At 41.5% G+C, this 21,219-nt stretch overlaps 1 protein-coding gene across 2 annotated transcripts in view; it reads left to right on the top strand.

The window, feature by feature from the left end:
* HDAC8 (histone deacetylase 8) overlaps positions 1 to 3,245 on the top strand; it is a 571,221-nt gene extending 567,976 nt beyond the window's left edge. The window contains exon 11 of one of the 2 annotated variants that reach the window (XR_011199196.1): positions 2,009 to 2,039. Coding sequence is in view for 1 of the 2 variants with exons in the window: in XM_069211852.1 (XP_069067953.1) it covers positions 2,009 to 2,031 (23 nt within the window). In the remaining variant the exon portion in view is untranslated. Of the gene's footprint in view, positions 1 to 2,008 lie in introns of both variants that reach the window. The other variant, XM_069211852.1, reaches the window with a different exon arrangement.
* The last annotated feature ends 17,974 nt before the right edge of the window (positions 3,246 to 21,219 follow it).

Genomic DNA, 21,219 nt, shown 5'->3' with positions numbered 1-21,219 from the left:
TAAGAATAGTAAATAATATGTGTTAATATTAGCCAATTTAATGGTTCTCGGCAAGGACTAGAAAATCTTGTCTGGACTACCTGCATTATTCTGTTCTTTGCCACTTTCGAGCTGCTGAAAGGGCTTTGAAGCAGTGTTGTCAGTAACAGCATGTTGTAAATTCAATAAATGGACAAATATTTAAACTGCAATTTCTGGCCCTGTAACACGTACGTTACCACCAACAATGCACAGAACTGATTTTCAGGTGGATTTTTGCCGCCTCTCTGAAGTGTCCGGTAAGACCGCCTGTGACACCTTAAAACTTCACTCCATACCTGAAAGTAAATAACAAGACTTTTCGGTTCTGATTCAAAGGAAATTGATCTGGGTTTTTTTAAGCGCAGCTCCTGCTGGTCCCTGAATATCGGCTAGTTTATCGGGTAACACACACACTTCATTTTGTTTGGTGCCCCCCCCGGCCTTCGGTGGTGCCTGGAGGGCCGGTGTCAGCTATAACTGGCCAGGCAGCCAACCCTCACAAAGTGACCCCGACACCGCACCGAGAACTGAAGGGGTGATCTTTGTCAATTGCCACTTTAAGTGGTACCCCTCTTGCCTTTGCCTAGTGAATAAGGTAAGATGTCTGTGCCTGGTCATCAAGAGTCCACACGAATTCGAGATGAAGAGGGACAGTGAAAGTATGCTGCACAAAAACTAAAGTATGAACTGTCCCTCGATGTACTAAGAGTCTGGGTGCACCCCAGCACCCGCGAATCTTTACTTCCAGCTCTGATGCATTGTTAACGTTTGAACAGAACAGATTAGTCATCTTTTGATTTGAATCGTCCACCGTGGGGACTATTGTTTTTTTGTGGCAACAGATACTTGGTGCTTTTGTAATCTTATCCTCGCCGCTGCAGTGTAATTGAGTGGTTTAAGTAACACTAGTGTGATGGATAAGGTTGCAAATTTAATCTGTTTTCACTAAAACGTCAGCCTGTTTTCACTGCACGCCTGCCTTGGTTTATTTAAAACCCGAGTGTCAGAGATGAGAAGAAAGATCACGTTTTGAAAACAAGGGCCCAGATGAATGGGACGTTCAGCAGGGCCCCCTTTGCTGCCAGCGAAGCACTTTGATGTCCCACTTGTTTGACAAGCTCTTTAGAAGATAATGGTGATTACGCATGGCAAAGATGTGGTGTCATCGCAGAGCTACATGTACAAAATATCTCCTGGCAGCCTCACCGGTGGTATATCAGCAAACCTTGCTCAGATTTAAGATCTGAATGGTGGCACTAAGTTCTGCAGAAAGAGCTTGGCTTGCCTTTCTGAAAACTTTAAAGTGGGTTGTAGAACATGTTCACGTTTATTGATGAGATCACACTTACATGCTTGCCTTAGGAACAATAGAGTCCACAGGAAGTGGTGATGAAGAGGCAGGCAAGCTGAAGGTTGTTTGCCTGTGCCACCCTTGACTTCTGGCAGTGGGACCTCCGGTCTTCCTCACCAGACTAGATCAGAGTTCAAGATTGGCCCAGGCAATAAGACTGGCTTCGGCCGCCAGCCTTTTGGCTTTTTTTTACGCTTGATTTGTTTTCGTAAAACTGTATTTCTGTGGGGGGGGGTACTAGGCCCACGCCAATCAATTAACAAATTGCTTGAAAGCAAAACATTTGTTATTAAAACAAAAGCACACTTTATGGAATTTACCATGATAGGAAAGAGGAACTACTTTGAGTGTGAACGTCTTCTTTGTGAATTAGCAAAATGCTGTCACTCACGGTGAAGTTAGCCACTGGCTGATTGGTCTGACCCGTTGCCCTATGCTGTAATGGGCGGAAAACAAACGTGACTGACACCATACTAGACCAATGGATGAAGAAGGCTGGTGGTCACTATAAGAGAGAGAGAGAGTGGGGGTGTGTACACCCATACATATATATATTTAGTAAAATCTAAAGTTCTTGAATAAATTAAACAAGTCCGGTTGTAATTATGTTTTCCCCGCTCCCTCTTTTGTTTACAGGGAACCTGAAGCATGTGGTTTAATTGACAAGGAAGGATTATATTCCCACACCACCGAGAAGCTCTGTCCTCTAATGAAGGCCGCCTGTTTATGTGAGAGTCTCGTGGAATTTGTGGCTGCAGGGGAACATTTGGAAGAAATTACTTCAGAACGTTTCCAAAACAACACAAGTTACTGCGGCTCGGCTCTCATGGAAGGAAGCCGAGCGCCTGCCGCGGATCGAATTTCCAATTTAGAAAGCAAGACAAAAAAATGTTTTTAGCTGTTGGAACAATTTCTGGTTGCCTATTTTATTTGACTAAAGGAAGGCAAAATCATTTTATTTTATACAAATATATATATATATATATCCGTTTTTAGACTAAGGAAGTTCAGGATTTAGGACGAACATAGGGTGCAGTGTAAAATAAAAAATAGCAGAGAAACTGGAACATCATATTTTCGAACAAGCCTTGTAACTGGAAAAAAATGTGCACCAGATGTCTGAGCCAGAAGTGTCCGAATTTAGATTTTCAGTGCACGCCTTCAAGCAGACCACCAAGTACATCGAATACTTTTGATCCACGAGGTGGCCTCCAAAAGCTTCATAGTAGCCCGAAGCGCGGTCTTGATGCCCAGTACTACTCAGGTAGGCTTGAAACCATATGGTTTCCCAACGGAAGAGTGTTAGACAGCATCTTTACTAGATTAAACAGGTAGAGGCAAGGCTAGCCGAAGAGGTTCGCCCGGATTTTTAATTTTAGAGAGATGAGTTATGTATTGCTGTGGCAGTGATACCTATGTGGCGTTTTACCAAGTAGAAAGCTCAAAGCACCGCCTCACAAATCCAAAAGTACAATTAAATGAGATAGAAAATCAACTGGGAAAATCAGGGGTTGGGGGCTTCTTGGGAGACTTAAACCGGGATAGAACAGGCCTTTGCCAGAACACAGAACAATTACTGCCAGTAACTCAGATTATTTTATCATCAGAAAAGAAAAATGCCACTGAGATAATCCAGTTTTCCGAGCCAGATAAATGTATATTTACTGTTATTGGTCGATAAAAAAGTAAATTCAGATACTGTATTGGGTAGCTCAGAACCTAGTGTTTTTTAAACTATTCTTTTTCGATAACATTTTGAATTTTACAATGTATACATTTCTCATTTTAACAGTCTGTCGTACTCTGTTATCTTCAAATATCACATTTGCTTGAAATACGTTCACTTTTCTAAAATAAAATGGATTTTTAATAATTTTGTTTTTTTTTCATTTGGAAGCACTGATGAATTTCTCTGACTGTTTTCCGCTGTAGCACATAGTGTTCCTATTAGATTTATTCTGAGGACAGAGAGGTGATTTCAGGAATACCTTTCCATCTTCCAATCTTCAGTTGAATGAATTATCGTCTTGCATTTTTTTGACTGCTTGTTTTCTTATAATTACTGTCGCACTTTCGTTCAAAGTACTTTACAACCCACAAAACAGAAAACTGACTTCAACATGATGTAGCACAGGTGAGTAAAAGGCAGAAATCTAGTTTATTTGGTGGGACGTGTAAAAAATCATGTTCATGGAGTGGGAAAGAACTACAAAACTAAGTTGTGGTTCAACATTTTTTAACAAATGATAGGGGTTTAAAGGCGATGGCACTGTAGATTGTGTCTGGTGAACTGCTAGCAGTTTTGATTGACTCAAATCTTCCTACAAGGCTCAGAATGATTTTCTGATGGATGGTTCTAGACCTTTATTATCCCATTATTGAATCAAATGTTTTTATTACTTTAGATTTTTGTAAAGCGCTGCTTACCACTTTGTAGTACCCTCAGACAGTCTGGTACTGGTCCAGGAATAAGGCCACATAAAATAGTTCTGGAGCTGGGCGGGGTAGTCATTCAGCGTGGTGGTGGATCAGTGTGGCAAAACAACTCATAAGCACATACATTCTTGAAACTAATGCAACAGTGTTATCAGCATTTAAGAGCTAGTATTTATAGCCTGATACAAAAAGTCCAAATGCTGGTTGAAGTGATTACCCCAAAAGAAAGAGGCATAAGGATAAGACTCATTAATCAGCTAATGTTTTAATCTTCATGGCCCCAGAGAACAGCTCCCTCCACCTCCCAATTTAACCAACAGTCATCTTTGGAATCCTGTCTAAAAGCTATGTTATTTTAGGTTATGTTATGTGTATTTGTATAGTGTACAAATTACCTAGGAGGGTATCCTGGCACTGGCAGCAGGATCTGCATAACTATAGCCTGGGCAGAGGCTAGGGGAAAATCTGATGTGCAGGGGCAGGTTATTTCATACTTTAGGATCAAGATAGAAGAAAGCATGACCACCGGATCTGGTTCTGCATATGCAGGGGGTGTGTGCAAGTAGGAGTCTGGTTGGTGGACATTTATGTGATTGTTGAGGTACGTTGGGCCAGTGATGTGTACGGCTTTCTATGTGTAGGTAAGGAGTTAGAAAAGTGCTTATTTGTGAATTGTAAGCCAGTGGAGCTCTTTGAGGTGTGGAGTGATCTGAGTGCATTGTGGGAGGTTGAAGATGAGCCTGGCCACAGAGTTTTCTATTAACTTGGATTCTTTTGGTCAGTTCAGCGTTGATTCCAGCATAGAGTGTGTTGTTGTAGCCCAGCTTGCTGGTGATAAGGACTTGACTGTGTTCACTTGGCCAGTCATAAGTTCCAAATCATCTTTAGGGTATGCATTCCAAGTTCCAAAAGATCTGGTCAGCTTATCCTACCAAAAGAATAACATGATAAAACACAACAAAATTAAGCTCACCTAGAGAATCCTTTGAGAATATATACAAGCACAATAACTGCCAAACAATATATCATCAGAAGCAGACTTAAAAAGTTACTCAGCAATGCAAATTAGGAGGCAAGCTGATCTCCTGTGCCATCAGTTAGATCTTTTGTCTGCAGATATCTTTATTTTCCTTGTGATGTGTACATCTTCCTCGACCCCTGTGGATGAAGAGCCCATTCCTTCAAAGTCAGAATGTCCATTGGCACAATTAAAAAATTTCTAGCTATCGCGTCAAGAATTTTCAATTCTATTAAGGACACTGAGGCGAGGATTATGCTTTCTCTTTCTTTACTGACTTAAACAGCAGCCAATCAAATACAAGTAACAGAAAAAACTACAACACCCAGGATACCTAACATCCTGTCACATGGTCCAATCACCATCTATGTCCTCTGCTATGAGTCCTTTGACCTATGAAGTCACTTCCTCTTTCTTTGTTCAAAACAGATAATATCAACTTGAAATCGACTTCTTACGCCATCCCGAAATCCGGAGTCATGAACTTCTTTTCCATACGGAAGAACCGAAACTTGGATGGCTCCATGCCGGAGACACAACCGGTTAGAACATATAACCCAAACTTTCCTGGAGGTTGCAAATTTCAGGCGTTCTTCTGATCAGAGGCTGTAATAATAAACAGGTAGGTAATATCTCATAAAGTATACATTATCTCAAACTTTACAATTTAAGAAATAATGGGAGGGTTAAATAACAATATATCATCAGATATGTACAATAATTGATAATAAATATTCCATACATATAACCAGGGAGGGATAATCCTCGCCTCCGGGTCCTTAATAGAATTGAAAATTCTTGACGCGATAGCTAGAATTTTTTTTATTCTATGTCAGGACCGGATGCTCCGATTATGCTAGTTCAAAGCTGTTCCATCACTACACTAGCTACATCCAACACGGGTTTATGATAAAACTTACGAAAAGTATTTTCTGAAGACCAATCTGCAGCTTTCATTATGCCCTCTAAACGAGAACCTAGGGCAAATGATTTAGAAGCCATAGCCCCGCTAGCAGAATGGGCCCCGAAAACCGAGGTATCAATTCCTGCTTCACTCATCAACCATCTCATCCATCTAGCTAAAGTAGCTGAGGAAACTGGTTTAAAAGGTTTTTGTAAAGCAATTAACAATTGACCTTTAGCATCCTGACGAAATTCTTCTGTGACAACTTCATAATCCTTTAAACACTGAACAACACATAATTTCGTATAAACTGGATAGGATACTGACCTGCAATTTGTTTTAGTTCTTGTCACCGAAAAGGAGACTCCTTCTGGCGAAAAAGTTCTACCTGCTAAATCTAAGGCTCTGACGTCCGATACTCTTTTGCAAGAGACAAGGCATAACAGCATGGTTAGCTTAGCCGAAAGTTGCTTGCGTGACAAATATCTGTTGGTAGGCCAAGAATCAAGGAATTTTAAAATAACATTAACATCCCATAAAACAGTATATTTAGCTTGAGGGGGTTTTGCAAGACGTATACCCCTCAACAGCTTGCAAATTAATGGATGTTCTCCAATGGGCTTACCTTCTAACTGCGAGTGTCCTGCTGAAATGGCAGATCTAAAATTATTGACCGTCCGATCAGCCAAACCGAGCTAGCTAGTTCTGCTAGAAAGTTAACAATCAAGCCAATATGTGCTTCTACTGGATTGGCACCCCTTCCATCACACCAACTAGACCATCTGCGCCAGGCTGAATTATATCTCTTATGGGTACTACTGGCCCAGGCCTGTTTAATGAACTCCGCAGCTTGTTGCGAAACATCTGGGGTATTCCATCTCGACCTGAAATTAACCAGACCAGAAGTGTTAGCTTCCCTGACAAGATCAGAGGATGTTGAAGGCCCTCTGAATTCAAGAGAAGATTCGGACGAGGAGGAATCAGAAGAGGAGAGGCACAGTCTAAATGAAGAGCACTGGGGAACCAAGGCTGTGCTCTCCAAAACGGAGTCACCAGAACAATCTCTGTTTTCTGTCTCCGCACTTGCGCCAGAACTCTGGCAATCATCAGAAAAGAAGGAAACGCATAGCTTCGAAACTGGGTCCAGTCCTGAAGAAAAGCATCTGTCTTTAATGCATAAGGGTCTGGACGGCAGCTGTAAAATTTTTGAATTTGGCAATTGAGACGTGATGCAAACAGGTCCACTTCGCAATTGCCCCATTCCTTGACTATCTGAGCATAAATCCGAGGATCTAACATCCAATCGCTGGAGTCTGATAGGTACCTGGAGTTCCAGTCCGCTATGATATTCTGGTCCCCGGCAGGTATTCCGCTATGACTACTAGACGCTGAGACAGGCAATAATGCCAGAAGTCCTTGGCAATCTCCGCCAGGATTCTGGACTTCGTGCCTCCCAGTTTGTTGACATACCTCACTGCTGATATATTGTCCATTCGTAATAGTATGCAACAGTCTGTTTTCTGCGGGGAGAGACTCTTTATGGCAAATGAACCCGCTAGAAGTTCCAGACAATTGATGCGAAGGGATTGTTCCCACTCTGAGCATCTGCCCCGTCACTAGGGAGTTGCAACGAGCTCCCCAACCCATCTGCTGGCATCGGATTCTATCACTACCTCCGGGCGAGAGCCGAAAATCGCCCTGCCATTCCAAGCTTCCATATGATGAAGCCACCATTGAATCTCCGATCTTACTTCGGCACTCAATGGTATTTGTTCTGAATATCTCAGACCCTGTTGTAAATGTCTGATTTTGAGCCTTTGAAGTGCCCGATAATGTAGGGGTGCCGGGAATATCGCCTGAATAGATGAGGCTAATAAGCCCACTATTCTGGCTATATTCCTCAATGATACGGTCTGACAGGTTAAAACCGATCTCAATTCTCTTTTGATGTTGCGTATCTTCTGAGATGGAAGGAGATGACATAACGTGGAATTTATCTGGAAGCCCAGAAACTCTATTATCTGTGAGGGTTCCAACAATGACTTCTGTACATTTATTAGGAAACCTAAATCCTGTAGGAGACTGATGGTCCAATCCAAGTGCGAGACTAGGACTTGAGGGGACTGAGCCATCAGCAGAATATCGTCTAGATATATAATCAATCTGACACCCTTGGTTCTGAGCCATTCCATCACTGGTCTCAGTAGCTTGGTGAAGCACCAAGGGGCTGACGATAGACCAAATGGGAGTGCTAGGAACTCCAGGCATTGACCCTTCCACTGAAATTGTAGAAATCTTCTGTGGGGAGGAAAAATTGGAATCGACAAATAGGCATCTTTTAGGTCCAGACGCACCATCCAATCCCCTTCTAACAGGATGTCCCTTAACATGTGGATGCCTTCCATCTTGAAATGTCTGTACAGAATCCACTGGTTGAAATCCTTTAGGTTTAAGACTAAGCGGTGACCTCCTCCCTTCTTGTCTACTACAAAGATAGGGCTGAGGAAACCGAATGGATGAGGGGAAGCAAATTGTACGTCTCCTTTGTCTAAGAGAGCTTGCACTTCTTTGTCTATAAAATCTTGATTTGCTTGGGAAAAACCCTTTAGTAAAGGGGGGGAAAGTTGTTTGGTGGTACTGACAAACTCCAGTCGAAATCCCTCTACTGTTTGGAGAACCCATGGATCTCTGGATATCCGTTTCCAATTTTCTAAACAAGATGCAATCCTGCCCCCAAGTCTGACCTGAGAAAAGTGAATAATGCTCACCTGTGAAACTTGAGTCTTGCATGGCTCCTTGTTGTCCCCTGCGATGACCCCTGCGGAAGCGGGCCCGACCCCTTCTGGGTCGCGTGGGGTAGAAGGTGGAGTCCTGATCTCCGTACCAACCACCTCTGCCTCTTGGGTAATAGTTTTGGGGACTGTTAAAGGAGCTGCGGCCGGACATACGTCCCCCGTAACGGCCGGCCCTGCCAAAAAGGCCTCGTTTGAAAACCTTTTTAAGTGACATTTGTGCTTTGTCAAGGGAAGAAAAAGTGGAGCAAAACTTAGCTAGGTCTTTAATGAATGAGAATCCAAAGAGCAGTCCTTCGGCCGAAGGTCCCGCTTCTGAAGACGCAAGATCCGATAATTTGGGATCAATGCGCATAAGCACTGATTTCCTACGTTCAGCTGAAATGGCACAGTTAGAGTTACCTAAAAGACACACTGCTCTTTGTGCCCATCCGATAAGCACATCGGTGTCCACCGGAGAACCAGATTCTTTAGCTACATATGCCAATTCCAGGATCTTAGTCAAGGGTCCTGAAAGATCCAATAGTTTGTCTTGGCAGCTGCGCCATGAGCGGTCTAAGCCTTTTTTGGGATCTTTAGCGAATTTTTTCATGAAGGTGACCATGGTGGGGTCTATCTCTGGAGTTTCAGACACCTTGCCTTCCAAACCAGGTCTGGGACACTCTGCCTTCAGGCGTGACCTTACTTCTTTATCGAAGCTTTTTCGCAAATTGGCTTGAACATATTGCGCTACTTCGGGACGGGGAACCCAAATGGATGACCTGGGATGAATAATCTCTGTAGGATCAAAGTCCAGAACCTGGAGTGGGGGGGGGGGGGCGTTTTCTTACTTTTCTTGCTCGGCACAGGGTCATCAGAATCATCTGAATCATCAGAGGAGGAAGTCTTATCAGAGGAAGAGGAAGAAAGGGGAATTCCTTTTTTCAAACTGTAACTGTGTTCGCCACTGCGTTTTTTCTGCAGTTTCTCGAAAGCGTCAGCATGAATAGCACTGACCTCTGCTCCTGGTTCCAGATTTTTGGCTTTATCTTTAACTTTTTTGGGTTCTTGTTGCGACCAACCCTGGGAGCGAGTGAGGTCAAATATTTGCCCTGAAAAAGGGCCCAGAGCTTTCATTAGAGCATCATTAACTGATTGTTGGACCCTGGTATCAAGGGCTTCCACCAGATCAACTTCAAGTTGATTACCCAACTCCTCTGTGTACTACTCGGTTTCTTGCTCATCCCATTGAGCCATGGTTCAAGTGATAGACACAATATTGAGGAGGAAAATTATTATCAATCAAGAGTCCAATCGGGGGAGTGCAAAAAACCCAAGTTCAGGCCAGAAAAAGGAGCCCTTAATTAAAGTGTGGAGGGAGCGACCTGAAAGGCACTCTAGGCAGAAGCCTGCTCTTTATTTTACAACCCAGTTAGTTTTAATAACTGCTGGGCGTCAGGGAGCAATTTTTAACTGAAAGGATTGGGCACAGACGAACATGCAGCATACACGAGCCGATCGATTTCCCAGATGGAAAGAAATCGGCTCGATAATGCGTGCGCGCGCGTGTGCGCGCTAAATATAGAGAAAAGACTGCCCGAGGGCAGCACAGCTCCCGCTCCCGCTCCACCAAACAGTCGGGCTACAAGAAATCGGCGAAACGCCAAAATATTAAGCGCGAGGGCACTTACAACAATAGCATTAAAGGGCGCTGAATCGCGACGCTTATTTAAACCAATTATACATGTAAAAACACTCATAATACATACAGCATATAGGAGAGAAAATAAACGTGTACTTATCTGCTGCGAAGCAGCAAAGAAAGAGGAAGTGACTTCATAGGTCAAAGGACTCATAGCAGAGGACATAGATGGTGATTGGACCATGTGACAGGATGTTAGGTATCCTGGGTGTTGTAGTTTTTTCTGTTACTTGTATTTGATTGGCTGCTTTTTAAGTCAGTAAAGAAAGAGAAAGCATAATCGGAGCCTCCGGTCCTGACATAGAATTGTCCTTCTCTTTACTACTAAAATCTAATTCAGACTCAAATATGGCCATCTTTGCTCGTCATACCCCCTATTGAATAACCTAACCACTTTAAGAGGCTTTTAATACTTAGAATTAGATTTATGACCACCAGGCACCCGCATGAGAATACCACCCTTCACTTGAACATTTGTACATGCCACCTGTAGAAAATCACTATCTTTTTTCGTGACATTCCCCAGCTGTTTGCCCTATTTGTTTTGCTAACTTTAGGACTGTGTGCACTTAACCCTCCTAACCAGAAGTAAAGTGCCTGTGCTCCCCATTTATACAAGGTTGAATTGGCATTAACCCTAATTGGTATATTTAACTTGCTTTTGAATCCTTAGTATATGGTACAAAATGTCCTCAAGGGCATGGCAATTAAATGCCACTTGTGGACAGCAGCACCTGTTGTGCCATCCAAAATAACGGTAGGGTAAACATAGCTTCAGGCCAACTACTGTAGTCTGAATATAACAGTGCAAAACATGCACAGCAACTGGTCAAAATACTGGTCAAGATTTCTGAACTGCAAGTATTTATGCTTAAAAAGTCAACTTACCTGATTAGGAAATTCTTGAGTTTGAAGTATATAAAAAAAGAAGTGTAGTTTTTCTAAATTTGTCTCAGATTTATTCTTTGAGTGTGTGCATCATTTATTGCCTCTGTGAGTACAACAAATGCGTAACACGACTCCTTGATAAGTCTAACTGCTCGCCCACACTACCACAAATAAAGCATAAGACGTATCTAATTTTTGCATCTGCAAACCAATTGGGGATTGTCAGGAATGTCAAATTACTAGTCAATTAAATTCCACAGGAGCAGAAGCTGGACCCAACGTCCCTCCACCGGTATCCACACCGATAACTATTATAACTGTCAGCATGAAAAATCAGCTGGGGGAAAGGAGAAGTGGATAGAGAAACAAGAGAGACTGCCTTGCGGTGGATTCCACATCTATACACATCACAGAATTGAACAATACACAAACACTTATCAATTACCCCAATTAAACAAGTCTTGCGCTCCTCTCATTCAATTTCGCCGCTGGGAAAGAATGTTTTTAGAATAGCATAGGGATCATTAGTCAATTGAAATAGTCTTTCTTATTGCCCTTGTTGCCATTGACAGATGGTGTCGGTAATCAGTCCTTCCCACTGTGTGATATTTGTAGTTCTATGAGTAAGATAATGTATGTATATGTATATATATATATATGTATATATATATATGTATATACTGTATATGTGTGTGTGTGTTTATATGAGATGAGATGCATTAATAAGATTATTTTACTCGTAACAGTTTTGTTTGGATCGTCTGAGAGTTGCTGTGAGTAATGGTTCTGATTAAGAAGAAAGACTCCTGACAAAATATTTTTAATGGGGAGAAAGTCTTACCTAAATTGTGAAGTGATATTGAGAGATGGTTTATTTTTTAGCGGACCTGTATGTGCAGAAAGAGACTCTACTCTCCAGCACTCCACAAATTTTCGAAAAGTGCCGGCAATACAGAGATACTTGCTGTTCAAGAAAAGTCAAGACACTACTCTCTGGGTGAGAGCAAACGTGGTTCCGAGACACTGCTTCTTAGTATGTGTTTTCAAGACAATGGGCCATATGTACGAAAGCTTTTTCCCATAGACACAGAATGGGTAAAAACCTTTGCTACATCTGGCCCAATATTTCTTCTGAGGAAAATGTGCAAAGATGAGACGCTACCGGCGCCTCAAGAGTTCAGTTGAAGTGCGGTGTTTTTCTCTCAGAGCATGTGCGTATTGAACCTGGAACACTGCTTGCGCCCAAAAACTAGACCGCTGACCTTTTCTTGACGATCTGGGCGACCGCCGTCTTGAAAGCCTGGACCAAAGCGAGTAGTAAGCAATTGAATGAAAGTCTTCAATAACAATTTTACGTATGACTTGATATGTTTCCAATGTGGATATCGTTGAGCTTGTGCAAATCTCAAGCTTCTTCTTTTAAGTGAGTAAACACTAGCTCATGCCACCATGTTTCTGACAGTACCTCTCTCCAAAGGGGCCCTCCCTTGTTTAGGTTTCTTTAGATACATTTTATGATAGGCTTTTAATAATCTGGAGGCATGCACATTTGAAAAGGGCTCCCAAGATCTCTTCTCAGGACCAAAACCCTTCCATTCAACCAAGTAATACAGTTTTCCTTTAACCATCTTTGAATCAAATGTTCTGCTAATTTCAAATTCTTCCCCAGTACTCAGTTTCACAGACTTTGGAGAGTTGGGTATTCTCATCCCTGGAGGGTTGTCTTTTAAAAGGGATACATGGAACACTGGGTGAACCTTAACGTGAGCTGGAAGTAGTTGGAGTTCTACAGTGACTGGATCAACCATTTTCATTACATTAAAGGGGCCTATGTATCTGGGCTGAAACTATCTGTTTTCTTTCAACTGCAGATGACGAGTAGACAACTACAGCTGATCTCTATTCTCATAGACTTGTCCTGCTCTTCTTTTTTATCAACATATTTTTTGTAAGATGCCTTAGCTTTTAATAAATTCTCTCTAGCCGGACTAATAAGTGTGTTGTAAATCCTTCACTTTTTTTCTACTGCAGAGACAGATTCCTCTTCTTTACCCCACACTAAATTGGGATGTCTACCTGAGATCAAATAAAATGGATTGTACCCAGTAGAATCATATATGGAGTTATTGTATGCAAATTCTGCAGTCCAGATCAATTCAGGCCATTCATCCACCTGGTCCAAAAGGTAAAGCGCAAATATTGCTCTAACTCCTGAGTGACTCATTTGGTTTGCCCATCAGTCTCTGGATGGTGCCTGTGGAAAACCGAGTGTCCATTCCTAACCTATTTGTAAAGGCTCTCCAAAATATTTGACACAAACTGAGACCCACGGTCTGAAATAACCTTTGGAATTCCATGAGCTCTTACTATGTGTTGCGTGAACAATTGAGCTTGCTGTGGGGCCTTTGGAACTGACTTTAAAGGGATAAAATTACTTATTTTAGTAAAGGTATCAACAAGGACCGAAATGGTGGTAAACTCTTGACTGGAATGAAGATCTACAATTAGATCCATAGTTACTGTGTGCCAAGGATGAGGTGCATTGGGTAGGGATTGTAACAGTCCTTGCGGGGCCTGTCTGCTAGACTTCCCTTTCATGCACTTGTCACAGGTTGACACATACTGTCTTATTTGAGCATCCATGCAAGGCCACCAGAATTATCTCTTAACTAAATCTGTGGTTTTTTTTATGCCCTTGTGACCGGAAAAAAGGATAATCGTGGCAAATTTTCAAAACTAGTTCCTGTAATCTTTTAGTGGGTAGATATAGAGCATCTCCATTAAATGGAAGGCCATCTTTAATTCTTCTCACTGGATCTAATTCCATCTGAAAAATACAGGAACCATCTTAGTTGACGTGGTGTGAGAGTCTTTGCAGATTTTAAAATTTTAAGGTTGCGGTGGTCCGTAAAAACTGTCATAACATGTTTGACAACCAGTTGATAATGCCTCCAATCTCGAAAAGCATTCTTAACCACCAGCAGTTCCTTGTCTGCAATGGAATCGTTCTTTTCTGAAACTGTCAGCTTCCTGGATCGATAGGCAACGGGATGTAATTGCCCAGTTTGTTTATTCCTCTGAGAAAATACTCCTCCTGTAGCAAAGTCTGATGCATCAGTTTCCACAAAAAAGACTTCTTCCAGATTCAGGTGCATCAAAATTGGAGCAGTCATGAACATTTCTTTAAGAAGCTTGACGACCTTATCTGCTTCTTCTGACCACAGGAATTTAACTCCTTTCTTCAGTAACTGAGTGATTGGGCTCACCTTGGCAGAAAAATTGTGGATGAATCGTCGAATTGGCAAAGCAAATAAAACTCTGGATCACTTTCTCGTTTCCAGGAGTTGGCCAATCTCTGATGGCTGCCCCCTTAGACGAGTCCATGGAAACTCCCTAGGATGAAATACCAAAACCCAAGAACTCCAGTTGTTAGACATGAAAAGAACATTTTTTCAACTTTACATAAAGATGATTTTCTTGCAACTTCTGTAAGATGTCTCTTACATGCTTCGTATATTACTTTCTACTCTCGGAAAATATCAGAATATCATTGAGGTATACCACTGCTGCTCAATCCAAATATTTTCTCAGCACATCATTCACCAGGTGCTGGAAGGCGACTGGGGCATAACACAACCCTTAAGGCATCCCCTGATATTCGTAGAGGACATACTTTGTCCAAAAAGCCATCTTCCATTCATCTCCCTCAGCAACTCTCACTAGGTGGTAAGCTCCTCTCAAGTCCAATTTGGTGAATTCTCTTGCACCTTTCACCTGATCTAATAATTCTGAGATCAGTGATAGAGGATATCTATTCTTTATGGTTACTTAGTTCAATGCTCTGTAACCAATACATGTGCAGAGACGCCCATCCTTCTTAGGAATGAAGAATGAGGACGAGGAGACTGGGGATTGTGAGGGGCGAATGAATCCGTTTTCCAGATATTCCTTTATGTATTTTTTGAGGTATTGATTTTCTGCTTCTGTTAAGACATATATACGACCTCAAGGTAAGACTGCCCCTAGCTCTAACTCAATCTTATAGTCGTAGTCCCTATGAGGTGGCAACATCCCCGCATTTCCTTTATCAAAAACACTTGCCAGATCCAGATACTCCATAGGTGTCTCTTTTCGTTCCATGACACAGATCATGCTGGATTGCAAGGCCAACACTGTGACAGGAGAACCAATGAGTTCTTCTATTTTGTTCAGAAAGCATTGTTCCTTACAATACTCCATGTTCATTTCCACTGTAATTCTCTCCCAGTCATTTTTTAGGTTGTGTTCTGTCAACCTTGGAAATCTCAGAATCAACTGGAATTGAGGTGCATCAATTAACTTAAATCTAAAAATCTAAAAAATTCTTGATGTCCACTCATGCTCAATAATTCAGTAGTTTGTTTTTTCAGTTATAGGCCCAGAAGTTAAATTGGTTACATCTACTGCTCAAACTGTCTGAGGGATTTTTTTCTTGATAAATTGTATCCCCATTCTCTTGGCATATTTCTGGTAACAAAAATTCCCATTAGCCCCAGAGTCAATCATTACTGAAACTTTCTTAATTTAATGATTTCCAAATGTATCCGTAAATGGAACCACCAAATGTGGAGCTTCTGTGACTGTAGGGTATTTGCTACTTGTTGGGTTTCTAGACTCTCAGGAATGTCTGGAGTTGACTCTTTGTCTTTTCTCACTAGGTCACATCCCTCTACTGGTGAGATTTGTATTTTTCCAACAAACGAGCTTTGGGTTTCTTTGGGACCCAACTCCCCTCCACCATTATCCACACCGACAACTATCATAACCGTCAGCATGAAATATCAGCGGGGGGAAGGGGAAGTGGCTAGAGAAACAAGAGAAACTGCCTTGCGGGGGATTCCACCTTTATTCTTTGTGTTTTTTCTCCAACTGATCTTATTAAACCAGTTACCTGCAGAGGAGAGATAATCACATACATATAGTTTGCATATCTAGTTTATATATGTATACACACACACACACACACACACACACATATATACATCAAAGAATAGTCATTTACCTTCATGAATAATACACAAATACTTATCAATTACCCCAATTGAACAAAGCTTATGCTCCTCTCTTGTTGAATTTTGCTACTGAGAAAGAATGTTTTTAAAATAGCATAGTGACAATTAGTCAATTGAAATATTCTTTCTTATTGTCATTGACCGATGGTGTGGGTAATCAATCATTCCCACTGTGTGATATTTGTAGTTTTATGAGTAAGATAAATAACATATATATTTATGAATGTTTTTATATGAGATGCATCAGTAAGATTCTTTTACCCGCAACAGTTTTGCTTGGATCATCTGAGAGTTGCTGTGAGTAATGGTTCTGATTAAGGGAAAAAGTCTCCTGCTGAAATTTTAAATGCAGAGAAAGTCTTACCCAAATTGTGCAGCGATATTGAGAGATGGTTTATTTTTTAGCTGACCTGTATGTGAAGAACAAGACTCTAGTCTCCATTACTCCACCAATTTTCAGAAACTGCTGACAATACAGAGATACTTGCTGTTTGGGCCTAGTCGAGACACTACTCTCTGGTTGAGAGTAAACGTGGTTCCGAGACACTGCATCTTAGCTTGTGTTTTCGAGGCAAAATTTCTTTTGAGGAATATGCGTGAAGATGAGACGCTACCAGTGCCTCAAGAGTTCCATTGAAGTGCAGCGTTTTTTCCTCAGAGCATGAGCGTAATGAGCCTGGAACACTTCTCGCACCCAACAACTAGACCGCTGACCTTTTCTTGACGACCTGAGCGATTGCCAACTTGTAAGTCGGGACCAGAGCGAGTACTAAGCAATTGAATGAAAGTCTTCAATAACAATTTTACGGATAGTTTGATATGTTTCCAATGTGGATATTGTTGAGCTCGTGCAAATCTCAGGCTTCTTCTTTTAAATGAGTGAACGCTAACTCCTGCCTCCATGTTCCTGACAGGGATTCAATGGACTCTCTGCACAGTGTACTTCTTTTTAGTGCACCATACAGAGAACCAGCTTCCTACACAGGCCTGTAGCCAAAGACCCAATGCAGGACCATGAACCTCCCCTTCACAAGATACTTGCTCTTTGGAACCCATTCAGATGAGGAAATCTCAAAAATGAAAGCTGAGTTGGACACTCTGAAAACTGTGCGTCTGAAGAAAAGAAAGGAATTTGGAATTTTGTAAGAAATGCTGATCTTACAACAGGCATTACTGTCAACAGTGGGTTCAAACCCCTCACATGATTCAACACCATCAACAGGCACAGCCGCATTACCTTCCCAGGTGACCCTCTAGAGGCAGACAGCATCCTCAGGCAAGCAACCACCAAAGCAATGAGTATGCACTTCCCTCATCTCCATTAAATGCTCTGTTGGAGGGGAAGAATTACAAGCTACCTTGACGAGTGACATTTAATTACCAGAGACAAATGGGTCTTAAATATTGTTCAGAATGGTTACTCACTTCAGTTAAAAATCCCCTCCCCCTGCTGTTGCACTAGCAAAACCATATTACCACCATCAAGATTTCTTGCAAAAAGAAGTCAACGTGTTGCTACAAAAAGAGGCCATAGAGTAGAGGATGTACCACAACATCAAAGGGGTTCTGAAATCTACTCATGTTATTTCCTGGTAAATAAAAAAGACCCAAAACAAGAATTCAGACCCATTCTGGACCTAGGAGAAATTCAAGATGCTGGCTCTGTATCCAATCCACCCACAACTACACCAAGGGGACCCCTGGGATTCCGAACAGACTACTGTGCCGCCTTCCATTCTGGCTTCAAGACCTGTGCCCGTTCCTTTTTCATGAACATCTGTCCCAAAATCACACGCACTGAAAGCTGTTCATCTGCCGATCCCAGTGCCCGAGCCAAACCATCTCCACCCTGACCTAGATCACGCTTTGACTCCATTCTGTGCAGCCGGTTCCCATACGATTTGACTCAGATGAAACACCCCCTTTACCACAGAGCCATCCAGGAGGCTCCACCATCTTTTTGCCTCAAATTCTGACCAGAGTTTGCCATGACTTTATGGTGTATTCACTATTTACAGGTATACATTTACAACAAAGTGTAGAAATACATCCCTTCCTGAATTCAGGAAGTGGAGCCTACTTGACAAGTGTAAAGTTACTTCTTGTAACTTGTTTTCAAAGCTGCTGAGACGCGCTCTCGAAGAGCACATCTACAGAGCTTTAACTCTGGGGAATTAAGCAATTGCGGAGGACGCGGTCTAGTTTTTTCTTGCCCTTGTCCTGTGCATTAAGAGATTTCAACACCTCGCCCCTTAGTGAGAAGTGCCTGCACACAGAAGGATTAGACTGGTAGAGAAGCAATGTTTCTTCTACTTTTCGTCTACTTCCCCTTTCCCCTGGGTATCGTCACTGTTTTAGTCCATACTCTGGATTCAGGCAAATTCACTGCTTGGGTGTCGTAGGGAACCAACTTCTGGGATCACGTTTTGCTCCAGGATTCCAGTATTTGAAGAAGAAAGCTGAAGAATGGGTTAGTGCCATAATGTTACACTTTTCACTTGTAGGCGGAGATCTTTGCCAGTGAGGCAGAGATACCCTACAGTTAAGTATAAACATTGTAAAACCTTTATTATTAATTCATTATTAAACAAAAACAATGCTACAGCACTAGCAACTCAATAAAATATCTAAATAATTAAATATTGAATTAATTAACTACACAATGTGTTTTCAAAGATTTATAAAACATAACCAAAATAACATGTTTATATTTGTTATTTAGTAAAGAAACTAAACTTTACATATAGTTTTAATTTAAATTAATTTCATTACTTTTTTTAAAATTACATTGATTTTATAATAAAACGTTATTAAAATATTTTTAACAAATTTATAGTTTATATAGAATTTTTTAACTTTTAATTACATCTATAATTTGAGAGTCAAACTAAATGTATTTTTGTATATTTGTAATATTTAATTAAATGTATATACCCCCCTTTTTTACTCCTTAAATACCTCACATTTACTACTGAAATATGTGTGTAAATGTGCGGCGACGGAGATCTCTGCTCATGAGGATAGGAGAGGCAGACACTTCTAGATGTATGTTTCTGAATAGCATTTTGTCGTATGTGAGTGATCCTATTTTAGTACTACTAACCATTCTACAAAATTCAATTTGTGAATACACCCCTGAAATCCAAAATTTCATATACTTTTTCCTATATAAAAGACTGTGAATTGAAAAAATGTATGCTGGAATAACTATTTTGGCATACTTAAATAAAGGTGTTAGACCTGTGGTCAGCCAAATAGAAGATCGAGTCATCGGAGTTAGTGAAGCGAGTCGGCTAGCCATAAGCCTACCTGAGAAGGTGAGTTGATACAGTCCTGGATTTCAATAAGTCTTATTGCAACTAGTGAGTTCCAGAGAGTTGAGCCCTGTAAGTGGAGGGATCATCCATGAATGTTTTTGTGTTGCGTCAGCCATGTGGATAGAAGACGTTGATTGTCAGCCTTCAGGCAATTGGTTGGAAAATACAGGAAAATCAGTTTGGCAAGGCAGTCTGGCAAGCACCAGTGTATGAACTGCATAGAGGGTTTCGAATTTGGATTGTTATTTTACTCTGAGATAATCGAGGGATTTCAGCGCAAGTGAAACGTGGCTGTTTTGTTTCAGTCCGAACAAGAGGAATGCTGCAAGATTCAGGACTTTGAGGTTTTGAGAGTGATTTAGTTGGGAGGCTATGTTTATAGGCTATTGCAGCGATCCAGACATTGAAGAACCATTGCTAAGAGAAAGACAATATTCAGGAGGAGGAAGAGGAATGGTAGAACCCCTTCCACCCCCCCCCCCTTAAAAGGCTTGAGTGTTGAAATGAATATGTAGTGACAGCATTTATTTCATGAGTGAAGGAGAGCCCTCTGTCGAAACACGCCTAGGACATGTACTTTTGTTCTACTGGGGATGTTGTCGAACCTAGTGACGTGGGCCCGATCAGTGGGAAGAGATGATGAGTTGATTGGTCTTAGGAGCAGCATTGTGTTTTTTATTTATATAGTTGTGGATTAGGGTGACTCGCAAGTTCATCTTCAGGCATGAGGTAGAGCTGAATTTGTCAGCATACAAGCAATAGTCTGTATTGTAGGAGTGTTGTAGGCTGGTGAGTGGGGCCATCTAAGAACATGATAATTCGGGGTACAAAGTTAAGCCCTTAGGTACCCCGCACGAGTTGATTGTAGAAAATGAAAGGGGTCGAATTTGACACGGTGGCAACGATTTTGCAAAGTGGAAGCAAACCAGTATTGCTGTTCCACTGATGTCTGCAGGTAGGGCTGATGGAAAACTAATGAATGCATAACGGTCATAGCTTCGTGTTTCCTTTTCGTACTGGGGAGAGGGCATGTACCCTTCCCTAACATTTTAGGAATTGGCCCCACTGGACCCAACATTTATTACTGAGTCCAGAGGAAATCATTGTTTTCTTGTGTTCCACTGCACTTTCACTGACTGTCAACATGACCTTTGATTGGGAGGACCCTTCATCAAAATTAAGCTTGTCTGAATTACTTAAAGTAATTTTCAGCAGTACAACAGAGATCTGAATGAAACATTCTAGGAACACTGGAGGACGAAGTGGACCATATGGATAAGATTCCTTTGGTTATCACAGCTGTACCCTCAAGGTTGTTGTCCTCTTTGGTTAATGTGACAGCCTTTGAGTACCAGCGGTACAAAATATGTAGCAGGCATGTAACAACAGCTTTAGGAATTTGGTTAACAGCTTCAGTAGTCCTTTTAGAACCTGAAGGAAGAGGAGTCGTGATTATATATCTGCAAACATGAGCAAACTCTTAGCAATGGTTGACTACATCTGAAGACAGTGCTGCAAAATGTAAGGTTTGCATTGTTGTACTGGTGAGAAAGACTCGAGTATTTCGATCATGCACTGGTGACAATCTTACAGGCTGGAGACTCCAGTATGAAGCAAGTTTTTGTTTTGAACAGCTTTAATTTATTGTGTAAGGAAGAAGTGCTCAAACAAATCAGTTTTCAGGGGATTCGGATAGATGCAAGCAGCTTCTATGGTTTATATAGTATGTAGCTTGGTGTCTGTTAAAGTTGCTGCTCTTT

This window comes from Pleurodeles waltl, chromosome 10 (genome assembly GCF_031143425.1).
Source record: "Pleurodeles waltl isolate 20211129_DDA chromosome 10, aPleWal1.hap1.20221129, whole genome shotgun sequence".
Lineage (NCBI taxonomy): Eukaryota > Metazoa > Chordata > Amphibia > Caudata > Salamandridae > Pleurodeles > Pleurodeles waltl.
Note: the sequence above shows the minus strand (reverse complement) of the source record. Positions and strands in the feature narration are given on the sequence as shown.